This window comes from Rhinolophus ferrumequinum, chromosome 16 (assembly GCF_004115265.2).
Source record: "Rhinolophus ferrumequinum isolate MPI-CBG mRhiFer1 chromosome 16, mRhiFer1_v1.p, whole genome shotgun sequence".
In the NCBI taxonomy this organism is placed as follows: Eukaryota; Metazoa; Chordata; class Mammalia; order Chiroptera; family Rhinolophidae; genus Rhinolophus; species Rhinolophus ferrumequinum.
The window spans coordinates 50195090-50208387 of record NC_046299.1 but is presented as its reverse complement, the minus strand read 5'-3'; the positions used below and the strand labels follow the sequence as shown (position 1 = coordinate 50208387).

General features: G+C 35.4%; 1 protein-coding gene across 5 annotated transcripts in view; it reads left to right on the top strand.

The window, feature by feature from the left end:
- Positions 1-13298, top strand: part of MICU1 (mitochondrial calcium uptake 1) — a 187018-nt gene that overhangs the window by 94187 nt on the left and 79533 nt on the right. For all 5 annotated transcript variants that reach the window (XM_033131106.1, XM_033131108.1, XM_033131107.1 and 2 more), the window contains one exon: positions 12608-12690. In XM_033131106.1, coding sequence (XP_032986997.1) covers positions 12608-12690 — 83 coding nt within the window. The remainder of the gene's footprint in view (positions 1-12607; positions 12691-13298) is intronic.

Genomic DNA, 13298 nt, shown 5'->3' with positions numbered 1-13298 from the left:
ACCCTTTCAATACCAATAGTCAAGGTGGGGCTATGTTCTAAAAAGAAAAAGTATTGAATGAGGTGGACGGGAATGTTTTCTGTATGCTATATGGGCAGGTGTTGCCACCAAAATTATGTCTGCATACACTTTGTCCTCTCCTGAATGGCTTGTGTTGGCGTGTAAAACTTTCTGCCACTTTCAGTTCTCTATGATATCTGAGATTCAGATGGGAGCTCAAGAGAGGAGGAGTGGCTCTGCCCTTGGTTCTGCTTCTCTCTTCCTTGGGCTCTCAAGTCAGAAGGCCTAACAGGGGAAGCATTTGGTAAGTGTCTCAAATGCTTCCTTTCTTAGGCCTAATTTATCAACGGGAGAAAGATGATGGAGTTGATGGAGCAAGAAAAATAAAAGTTCAAAATAGGCTAAATTGTGTACCTTCTAAAAGTACCCTAACCTATAAAACTATTTCTTTTTCTCCCTTCACTCTACAAATTACAATATCTTTCTCCTAGCATATCTCAGCCAGGATTTTACTTTTTTAAAATTAACATCAGAATTTTTTTTTAAATTTACATTAAATTGCAAATGAATTACGGCTCCAGAGATATTTGCATGAAGATGCTTGTTAATTCAGAAGAATCTCTAATTGATGAAAGTTTAGGCAGTGGATGTGGTATCATTCAATAATGTCTTGAAGTAGGAACTTTGTCATATGATTTTGAATTCCCAAAGTACCTGACATTGTATCCTCCTCCTAATGGTATTCATTCTGAAAGTATTTGAATGAAAGGATATTTGGGATGTGGCTTCTCTGAGTCCCCTCTAGGTAGAAAGGAGACCTCGTCCATCTTCATACCCCTGTGTCAAATGGGCCTCAGTTTAGCTTTCTGCCATAGTCTTACCTTCATTTCCCTAGAACAGATGATAGAAACTGTGCCAGATACCAGCCTCTTATAACTCTTCTGTCCTATCCTCCCCAGGCTCTGCCCTTTCCTGTTTTTGTTCTGTTGATGGTTGGGATAGATCTGTAGGAATTCAGTCCTCAATAATTGATGATGTTTAAAGATCTTTGCTTATGGTCTATGAGCCCCATTTTTCACATGGTTTGCCTCTTAGAAGCTGGACTACCATCAAATATATCAGTCCAGACATATAGCTTACCTTTCCCTAAAACCCACAACGTAATATTGTTTGGTTATGCTTAGGTTTCATTATGTGTTGCTTACCTGTTCCTTTAGAAAGTGCTTTAGAAAGTGCTTATTTGGAACAGCTTTAGAAAGTGCTTATTTGTTGTGTTAGGGAATTTGAGGGTACAAAAAGGAAATCAAGGCAAGAAATAGCGGTTTTCATGGACTGGTTTGCCTAATCACTACCCCTTCCCAGCACAGTGTCTGGCACATAATAAATGTTCCATGTTTATTTGTAAATAAGCATTTTTATGAATAGTTATTTTATATTAGTATACATACTAAAATTTTATATTGCTCCAGATACCCTTAGTATCTTTAAAACTGTTTTAAAATTGTATTCTCTGTGTGTATATACATGATGAAAGGTAGAAATTTATAATAATAGCTAAATTTTTCGATTTGGACCCTAAACTGAAAGCCCAAATAACTTTTGGCTGAATGCCAAACCTAGTGACATGTAAAGAGGGCCCTTCAGTTTAGTGTAGGTTAACGAATATCCAAGCTCTTCATTAAAGCGCTTATTCTGAGTGTCTATGCAGTAGGTTGTGTTTAGGCATAAGCTGTCACTTTGGCTGTTATTGAGCACGTGGAATGGAATGAAACCACCCAGAAAGACGTGAAAGTCATGCAGGTGATGATTTTTTTAGATCTCTGAAGATAGATGTGGGGAGGACTATCACAGGTATATGTAATTTGGGCATAAAAATAGTAAGGTGCATTTGAAGAAAATATAGTCCTGAGGTAGAACGTGACCTTAATGCAAGGGTAAAGTGCTGGCATTCCTTTTAGAATCTCTCTCCAAGGAACTCTTGGGGAATCCAAGCTTTTTGACATCTCTGGCATTGAATACTCTTCCTGTAGCACAACTGTCAAATAAGAAGGTAAGGAAGAGCAATTTAAATGAAAGACTATTTCTGGAAGCTCTCTGAAGGTCATCAGTAACTGAGGCTGAGCTACAACTCGAAGATAGGTTATATACTGTGAACTAAAAATATCAGCTATTTTTTTTTTCTTTAGGTGTGAAATTTAAAGGTTTTTTTTGCTTTTGTGTTTGTTTTTTTTGAGAATCAGGAATTAAATGTATTTTCTGGGGGAAAAAATGTAAATAAAAGAAAAGCAGTACTTAGAAGAAATAGTATAGAGCAGAAGCCTTGCTAAAGGAATTCAGAAAATTTCATTGTTTTCTTACGAAGTATTTAAACTCGGGTTTATGTAATGTTTTATATTTTTAAGGAAACTTTGCCAACTAACATTAAATAAATAAATCACACTGACATGCAATAAGAATAAGTTCTCTTTGTAGGCATTGTAGAGTCTATATATAATGATAATAAGCTCCTAGTAAGTGTCTCACGTAGTTTTTTTTTATTGTCTTAGAATTTCCAAATAAAAACAAGACTAAATCTAGTTGTGACTAAATCTGAATTTTAATTTTGCTCTAAGAATATGTATTTAATTTCTAAGTGTTTTTTTTTCTTATGATCAAAATTGTTAGAGTAGAAACATAGGTCTTCTAACCAGATCCTTCTAATAAGTGCTGTTAGGACAGCAACTTAACCCCTTAACTCCCCCCTCCTGTTTTAATGGTGTCCTGGCTACCCTGTGACTGACTATAGACCAGTAAATCACAGGTTAGGTTAGGGGTTTGTCCAGGAGCTATACAAAATATACGTATCATGGCTGTACCTTGCATTTTGGGCAGACACCCTAAGGTCTGCCCTACAGTCTAACTAGCTTAGTTAGTTAAACTTGAGCTTGGTCTACATGAAGTGAGGGGCGGCAGAATGGCTCACTTGGTTAGAGCACAAGCTCTGAACAACAGGGTTGCCAGTTCAGTTCCCACATGGGCCAGTGAGCTGCGCCCTCCACAACTAGACTGAAGACAATGAGCTTCCTGAGGGGCGGGCCTGATGGCTCAGTTGGTTAGAGCGCGAGCTCTTGATGACAAAGTTGCTGGTTCAATTCCCGCATGGGATGGTGACCTGCGCCCCCTGCAACTAAAGATTGAAAACGGCGACTGGACTTGGAGCTGAGCTGCGCCCTCCACAACTAGATTGAAAGACAACGACTTGGAGCTGATGGGCCCTGGAGTAACACACTGTTCCCCAATATTCCCCAATAAAAATAAAAACAAAAAACAAGAGTGGTTTTGAAAAACAAACAAACAAACTACATGAAGTCTTTCCTAAATTTAGATCATTCTCAAAGGTCTAAAGGACTTCAAGAGACTGGAATAACGATTAGAGTTGATTACCTCTTTTAAAGGGGCAATTAATTGTTCCTTCTCTCATTTGACTACAAATCTATAGTGTACCTAAAACCATTTGTGTATCAGAATTAACTATTGGAATGACAAATTTAACTGCTTATATAGTATTGGTGAGAGCATAAATTATTGGCATACCTTTACCCTTTGGCCCAGCAATTCCATTTCTACAAGTTTAGGCTAATAAAATGATTGTATGTATAGTGATTTTGATGGTCACAAAACAAATTGGAAGGAACTCAAATATCAGATGGCTGAGCAAATTACAATAAATCTATGCAATGAAATTCAATACAGCACTTAATGTATATAATAGAGAGATTTATTAGATAGAAAAATGTTCACAATGTATTGATGAGTCAAAACATACATATATCCCTTTTGGAAAGAGAAAAACTCTGTGTGTGTGTGTGTGTGTGTGTGTGTGTGTGTGTTTAGAAAATAATCTTGATATTTGTATTTCTGATCTATCCGCAAATCCTGTCAGCTCTTGCCTTGAAATTATCCAGAATACCACCCTTTCTCACTCCACTCACTGATACTACCCTTGTCTAGGACACTCTCATATCTCACTTGGATTATTTCAATACCTTCCTAATCAGTCACCCTTCTTTCACACTTGCTTCTCTACAATACACACTCAATACAGCACCCAGAATGATCTTGTTAAATGTAAATAAGATCATGTCATTCGTCTGTTCAGAATCCCCAAAGACTTCTAATTTCTCTCAGAGTAAAAGCCAGTCTTTACAATAGCCTCCAAGGCCCTATGTTCTTCCCCCACTACCATCCCTTTTAACGAAAATATAAATATCAGTGGGCACTGGAATTCTCTACACTTACTATTTTTTCTTTTAAAATAGTGAAAATAAGGATAGCTATTCTAATTATTGCTAATTAACAATAATAGTTAAAGATGTTTCGATATAATAAACTAGGCATAGTTTATTATACTTTCTAATGGTTTTGAAACGTTTTTTTACACCTCATGAAATTAATTATTTTTAGTGTTTGCAAAGCCTGTCTTTTAGTCATGTCTATGTTGATTGGTCCTATAGAATTCCAGAGATCCATTTTACTGACACCTTCGTGTACAGAAATTAAAAAAAGATTTTAGATTCTTATGGTGAAAAACAGAGACTTAGAGTACAGTTAAATGTACTTACATACCTAAAATACCACCATGGGCTTTGGATATTTAATGTTATCTAGGACCAAATTCAGTACTTTAATTCTAGAGATCCCTAGAAAGTTACATAATTAACTTCAGTCTTTCTGTGTCATTTCCCTGTCACAGAGTTGCTTTTAAGCTGGGTGAGTATGAATCCATGAGAGAAAGGGTACTGGATGCCTCACGTTAAGAATGAGGCAATGATGTGGGGCAGCCAGATGGCTCAGTTGGTTAGCACGTGAACTCTTAACAACAAGGTTGCCAGTTCAATTCCCGCATGGGATGGTGGGTTGTGCCCCCTGCAACTAAGATTGAAAACAGCGACTGGACTTGGAGCTGAGCTGCGCTCTCCACAACTAGATTGAAGGACAATGACTAATAGGTCCTGGAAAAACACACTGTTCCCCAATATTCCCCAATTTAAAAAAAAAAAAAATTAAGAAAGAAAGAAAAGCAATGATGCAAGAGGGAAGAGGAATAATTAAGAAAATGCTGTGGGACATTTTGTTGATTATTTTCATTTCCCAGTTTATAAATATCTTACATATTTATTTTATAATTGAACATGTTAGTAGTAGTAGTTCTGAGTTTTTGCTTTCTTGGAGGTTTTTGGAAGACATTTATATAATCTTCAAATAATGATATTTTTTATCTTTTCTAACTTGTATATTCTATTTCATTTTGTTATATTTTTGCTTTAGCGGGAACTTTCAGAATAGTGAGCATCCCCTTTTGTTTATTATGTTAAAATAAATGTCTGGCATTTTTCAATTAAGTATATTGTGAATCTTGGTTTCAGATAAATATTATTTACCATGTTGAAGAAATTTCTATTTCTCAGGCGGGGGGGAAAGAATAATAATAGGAAAACTTTTTGAATTTTGTCAAATGCTGTTTCAACATCTAGCCTGATGATCAAGGTGATATTTTTCCTTTGACCTAGTTTTATTGAATTGTAGTCATTAAAATGCTGCGTTTGCAATTTCTTCTTTTACTTGTATTTGTTTTGTGTGTGTGTGTGTGTGCGTGCTGATATGTAATCAGTCTTTCAAATTCCCTTGAACCTTTAAAAAATAAATGTAATCTCTGTTTTCCAGAAAGCAATGTTCAATATATATCTATTAAATTGAATTTGTGGTTTGTATTATATAAAGCCTCCATGGCCTTATTAAATTTTCTGCAAAATATGTCAAAGACTGAGACATTATAATGATTTTTAAAAATTTCTCCTTTACATTTATCTGTTTTGTTACACATTTTGATGCTATATTGTCCTGTACATAAAGATATATATTAAACCCTCTTTAAGGATGGTGTTCATTAGTGATATGAAAATAGTGATTGTTCTTAATAATCCTGCTGCCTTTAGTTCATTTCTGTCTCACATTAACACTTCTGCTTTCTTCCTGTTTTAGTTTTCTTGTATTTCCTTTTACCTTTCTATGTTATTTTTTGATATATTTCTTATACATAACAGTTTTAGTCAGTCTGAGAGCATTTGTCTTTTAATAGAGGAGTTTAGGTCATTTAACTTTGTTGTGATGATTGGCCTTACTTCTGTCACCATATATTATGTTCTCTATGTTTTCTTGGTATTTATTTTTCTTTTAAGCTTTTACTTTATTCATTGGGGGTTTTGCCCCAGTGATTTTAATACTGTCGTATTAGTAGTAACCTTTGAATTAAATTAAATGTGTGTGTGTATATATCTGTGGGATTAAGGGGCAGCGTGGCTTTTATATCGAGGATGAAGTCATTCATTTCTTTTGATGTCTTCTATTGGAAGATGAGAAATTTAGTGCTTCCTTTCACTTTCTTCTCTCTACTTAGCTTTTATAATTTTAATAATCTGGTATTTTTTTTATTCCAAGTCATTATTTTAAAATAATTTTATATTCTGTATTTTCTCTTTCAAAGGGTATTTCTCATACTTCATTATTTTATAACCATTTTGGTGTAATAGCTAAGAGTGCATGCTCTAGTAGACTGCCTGGATTTGAATCCTGGCTCTGAGACCCTGAACACACTATACTATAGTTTCCTCTTTTTTAACAGGGGATGGATATTATACTACAATGGCACAGAGAGGTCGGGAGGATTAAATAATTCATATAAAGTGCCTGACCCATAATGATCATTTAGTAAATGCCAGATGCCATGATATACTGTGATAACAATTATTTAAGCTTAACTCTGTTCTATTGATTTTATTCTCACTTCTTAACTGATCTCATCTTCCCTGTCTTTATTTCTTTATTTTGATTGATTTGTGTTGTTATTGCCTGAAGAATGTCCTCAACCAGAGGTTGACAAACTTTTTCTTAAAGGGCAAGATAAGTATTTCAGGCTTCCAGGCCATAAGGTCTCTTTCACAACTACCCAGCTCTGCCCTTATAGCTCAAAAGCAGCCAGGACAGTATATAAATAAATGCCTAGCCAGAGCTCATAATTGACCAACCCTTGACCAAGACTTGTGTTACTGTTTTCTGTGGAATTTTATTAGAAAGTGTGTGTGATTATACAATTTCAAAATCCTTGCATGTCTGAGAATATCTTCTTTTGCTAATATAGGTAAATGCTGACTTCACTTCTATGTAATCCTTAGATTACAATTGTTTTCCCTCAAGATTCTGTAGAACTTGCTCTGTAGTGTTCAGGTGTTGTACAAAATTATAACAACAACCTAGGACTTTCTTCTTTATAATAACTAATGTTTTTTCCTCCTGGGTAGTTGAGGATTCTCTTTCTTTACCTTTGGCATTGATTATTTCACCAGGGGAAATTTTTTTTTCTATTTCGTATTAAAGGAGCAAAGCTAAGAAGAACTAAATTGATGCATTTATATATCATGAACTTGAACAATTTGAGATTGCCTTATTGTGTCTTTTCCCTAGTAAGGAAATTTTCTAGATATTGTATTCCAAAAGTTAGCAGTGAAAATTTTTTATCATTTTATCATTTCAAATTGCACATAATGTGGGAAACTGGATACTTTAAGTGGTAGAATGTTCACTATTTCATATTATCTGGTTTGGTTTCCCCGTAGGACAGTTTAATGAGAGCACACAACTGCACAACCATGGAAAATATATTCAGGAAACAGTCTAATTAATTTAAACTTCTTTGAGCATATTAAATCACTAAATGGTAAGAAACTAAAGTTTGTAATACAGTCAAAAAGTTACTGCAGTATTTTAAATTGTAATTCTAGCACAACCAACTGAAAAAAAATACTTGATTTTAATTTATTTAACAGCACAATATCTTCTGCAACCAATTATAGTTCATGTGGATTTTTTTTTATTTTCCATTCCAGATCTTGAATTTCAGGAATAATTATTTGCCAAGTTTCAGGGCAGATTCTCATAGTTACTCCTCTTGTCTCCATTGACTTCAGGTGGTAAGATTAACAGTGGATATTTTGGTCAATAGATAATTCTACAAAACAAAGATGAGGGCTCACCTGACTGTGAGACTTCTGAGTTGAAGCAGAAACTATAATAGTTAAATTTTTGAGCTGCTGAGATTATTCACATTATACCTTGTTTCACATAAATATGCCTTTGTACACAGTTAGCTGTGTATAAAAATTAAATATAAAATACATAGGTTTATAAAGAAATTTTTCTTGACTTTGTGCTTATCTATCATTCTTTAAGTCTTTTATGTTTTTCAAATATTTGCAACCCTTTTTATTAGCTATAGTATTAATATGGTACTTATGAAACTATTAGAAAATGTTGAAAAGGCTAACAGATTATCTAAGAGTACCTGTAAAATAGTTACTAACAGAAATGAAATCAAACTTACAAGGACATAGGTCAATGAAAAGAAAATTGATCTACTGTTGCTAAAGTGTGTTTAAAGTAATTCTTACATTTTCATTTTGTGTAGCACCCTCCTCCTGAGGCTAAATCATCTCAAGGAAATGGTATAGTACAAGTACAACACATCATACCATTTCCTTGGAGGACATTTGGTCCTGTCCAAAACACCCATGGAGACATCTGTTTCATGAAAAAGGGGCCTTGATATTGGGTCCTGTCCACAATGTCCACACTTAGAAAACTTCTCTGGTTTCAAAGAGCCCAAAATGTTTACTTGTATTTTGGGTTTGCAGGGTTCATACATAAAATATGCTCTCATGTTTTATTGGTTGTGGCTGTACTGCCAACAGTAACCCTTCTTGCCTTGGTAGCCTTGCTCCTAATGGCACATGGGGTGAGGTGGACGGGTCAACCTAGGCCACATGCCTCTGTGGAGGACCGGACCAAATGTCTGCTAACCAAACTCTGTGTAAAGTGTAGAAAGATTTCTTCCAGACTATGCCTACCCATCATACTTGAAAGAATCCAGAAGAATTGAGGAAGGGGCACTTTTTTGAAATCTAATCTTGTAACTTTTTCTCCCCCTTTCCCTAAGCCTAATGTTACGTTTGAAAGCAAGATACTAAAGCTCTCATATAAGAATAATGCTACAACATTAGTCTGCAAAGAAGTAGTCCTGTTGTTTCTAGAAAGGGTAACTCATTCCATAATTAACTATATTTAGGATACTGTATTTATAGGAGGCATTGAACATCGAAAGTACCCCAGAGGAGGCTATTAGGATGTTGAAGTTCTGGAAGTAACCTCTGAGAAACCTTAGTAGAGACATGGTAATGTGTTTTTATGGATTCAGAGGATCATCAAATAAGTGAGGAAGCAGATGTATTTTTTATTTCTCTAGAAAATTGCACTGACAATCTGTAAGAGCTACGCGAGATTTCATTTGGGCTCTACATGAGAAAAAAAGCTCAATTAATATGGCCAACAATGATTAGACCTCCGAAGTGGTGACCTCCGTCTCAGAAATAATCAGAGGCATGTGGTCATCCTTACAAATTCAGTAGGCAGGTTCATCATGGGTTAGAGGTTTATTACATTCTAAAGTGTTTTTTTCTGATTCAGAGTTCTGATATGGCACAGTAATTACCTCATTTGTCCTACAGCATCACTTTAAAACAGGAATGGTGCCCGTCGGAATTCTGTGGTAGGAGAATCAAACCAACAGAAAATAAGAAACTTGTTTAGAATCTAACTTACTCATTTTTTTGTTTGTTTATTCCATCACTACTACCAAAAACACAGTTTAAGGCATAATGACTCATTCAGTCATTTAAATGATCCAGGCACATGCCTTTACAGAACTCACAGGACTGTAAGAATAAAAGATTATGATAAAGCTAAAATTTTAAGCATTCTGTGTAATCTCTATAATCAGGAGAGATAGGGAATGAAAATGCTGCTTTAATTCATGTGTGGCAACATATTGACTGGCTCTTGCCAAATTTTTCCGTATTTCTATTTATTTGGACTGTGTTCCTCTCGCTGTTGTGATGCCTCCCCCGCTGTCACTGCTTCCTTTCTCTTTTCTTTCAGCTGCATTCTACCTTTCTTCACCCTTCTCCTCAACCCTTAGTTCTTCTTGAACAAATTTCAGGCTCTTTGCAAACTAACCACCTTTATGCTAATAACTCCCAGCTTTAGCCTCTCTCGTCAAAGCTTTAGATCCATATTTCTAACTATCTCCTGAATATTTTCATCTGAATATGCTTTGAATTCAGCGGGTCCTAGCTGAACTCATTTTACTTCTCAAACCTTTTCCATCTGTTTTCTCTTGGTTATTGACATGCAAGCTACCCAGTAGCCTAAGCCAATCATACTACTGTCATCCATTTTTACCCTCAGCTCATCACAGCTAATTAATCATCAAGTTGTATAATTTCTGCCTTCTTAAGTTATTTCAAATTTGTTTCCTCTTCTCCATTACACACTGCCATCACCTCAGTTCATATTTTTAACATTTATAAGAGCGTCAGTGATCTTCTCTGAAGCTGATTCTTGTTTTCCAACTCATCCTTCACACTGGAGCCAGAGAGGTCCTTTATAAATGCCTGTTTGATTGTGTCACTCCTCTACTTAAAACTTTCAGTGGCTTCATATTGTTTGTAGTTACAATCTCAACTATCTATAAGGATTAAGCAAATAATATATACGAGTAAAGTGGGTCAAGTGTGAGACAACAGGGAAAAATAGGAGAGTGTATTCCTATCCAAAGAAATTCATAGTCAGAATTTTTAAAAACACTTGACAAACCTATCTGAGAATCTAATGTTGCCTATGGGTCTCCAATTAGTGCAGCCAAGTCTAAACCACTGAGCACAGCATACGCAATGTTTCTTTGATAACAGTTTTGTCTATGAGATGAACGACTTGGAACTCTCAGCTATTGCAGAGACTGAGGTAACCAGTGAGTCATGTTTTGTTGATTTGTTTCTAGGTCAGAACATATCTGAGTGAAGAGTATGTGTTTATTATTGTAACTACCACTGCCTTCGTATTGGAGGCCGTGGAGTATAAAGTTTATGGACTTTGGAGTCAGTGCTGACCGGTTCTGTATTAGCTGTGTGATTTTAAGCTAGTCACTTAATGGTGTTGAGCCCCAATTTCTTCCTCTGTTTAAAAAATAAAGAAATAAAAACTTTCAAGATTGAGAGTACAATATCAGATAATCAACAGCTTTAAATTATCTACCTCAGTGCTTAGCACATGGTAACTCTTCAGTAAAAGATAGCCTCCAGACAGGTAAGAAAAATTTAAGAGGCTGCAGTAAATATACAAAAATCTAATTCCTCCCACTGCATCCTTCTCAGCAATTGCACTTGTGGCCTCAAGAAGAACAAACCTGTTGGAGGCCATTATCAAGTGAGGCAGGCAATCGGAAGCAGACATAATTTCCCCATGCAACTAAAAACCAGGAGCTCACCAGCCTAGCTGGCTAGCTAGCTGAAAGTGTAATTTAAGCCTAGAAGGTCAATTCACTGTTGCCAAATTCGTGAGCAAGATGGGAATATAGACTTTCTACAACTATGCATCATGTACTAAGCCGCCTTTTTTTGTCTACATATAATCTTTCAAATTTCTTTTAGAAAAAATTATATTAGCTGAAAATAGCCATATAAATTTGAAGCACCAAAGGAAGGAAATAAACTACTTCGTTTTCTTTACCAGAACATTTAGCATGGTAGGGAAGGGGGGGCTGTTACATTTATATTTTATTCTAATGCACAAGTATATTAATTACATTTTGATTGATCTAGGAATAAGAAAGTCTTAAAGTGCTTTCATCATTCACTTAAGGGAAAGAAAATATACCATCTTCTCAAACTTTGCATTTTTCATCTAGTTTTTTAAACTTCAGCTTGATGTTAACATTTAAGTATACTTGACTCAGTATACACGCCATCCAGCTCACATGGTTGAAACAGGGTGCTGAGTAGCTAGCAGTATGCTTTTCTGCCTTACCACAGAGCTTCAGTGATAACGAGTAAACTCATATAGATAACCTGTTGGCAGAATGACATTCACTGAACTCCTGATCGTACTTAAAATGGAGAGACTAGAAAGAACAAAGTAGAAAGCTGGCTTGTTTTTTAGAAAGCAAGACAAACACTGGCTTGAATGGAGACAACATTTTTGTATTCAAAATGAGGAAAGGGGTGAAAGGAAGTGGGAGAGAGTATCAGTATGTGTAGTATATCTTTTTAGAGTTTCAATTTCTCTATAGCAGTATTATCTCACCCCAGACAGACTTTCATGCCCAGGTAAATAATACTATATTTAAATAACAGAGCAATAACATTAGTATTATACAGCTAAGAGGATGGTGTCTGAGAAATCAAAGCTGATGTATTTAAGAGTGTTGAAACGTGAAGATAAGACCAGTGCTATCTTTACTGGCCATGGTAAAATTCTTTTACTTTCAAGGAGTATTGCTAAAAGGTTGGTCTAGATAAATATGGTAGTATTCTGTGACTTGATGTTACATTTTAACATTTAACTTTTTCTTAAAGGACTGATTTTTTTATTTTTGGTCAATGCCATCTAAATATTTTTCTTTTTCTCCCCTCTCTCCCTTCCTTCTTCCCTTCTATCCTTCCTTTCTTCTTTGTACTTGCAGCTCCTCAAAGAAATTTTGAAATTGCCTTCAAGATGTTTGACTTGAATGGAGATGGCGAAGTAGACATGGAGGAGTTTGAACAGGCAAGTTGCCCTGGGGAGTTCCTTTAAATACATTAATATTTGACCCATTTTCATATGCCTTGGAGTTCCTTTGCCTTGGTCAGTATACTCAGATGCTATCCAATTTTTGAAGTACCTAATGTGTCATTTTTCAAAATTATTCTTTTTACAGGTAGGGTTTTTATTTGTTTTTCACTCTGAACGTAAGGAATTATTTGAACATAGGATTAATGTCAATATTTCTGTGATTTCCCAACATAAATTAGACTGTAATGCTGAGAGGATAAGTTATGGATATTCAATCATATGTTCAGTCAACATTTATTAAACAGCTCCTTTGTGCCAGGCAGTTCCAGAATACAAGGATGAATGACATGTTCTGAAAGGATTTCTATAGAAAGAAAAATGGTACCATGCCTTTGACTGTAGCAGATTTCAGCAAAGATATATAGTTTCTTCTGAATCCTAGGAAGAGATTACATTTCCAAAATAAAACTTCTGTCATTGGGGGACCATGGTACCTCCCCAAATACAATTATTATGATTATCAGGAGTGGTTTCAAAACAGAAAAGAAAATCTACGTAAGAAGACATTTTTGTATTCAAAATGAGGGAAGGGGTAAAAAGGA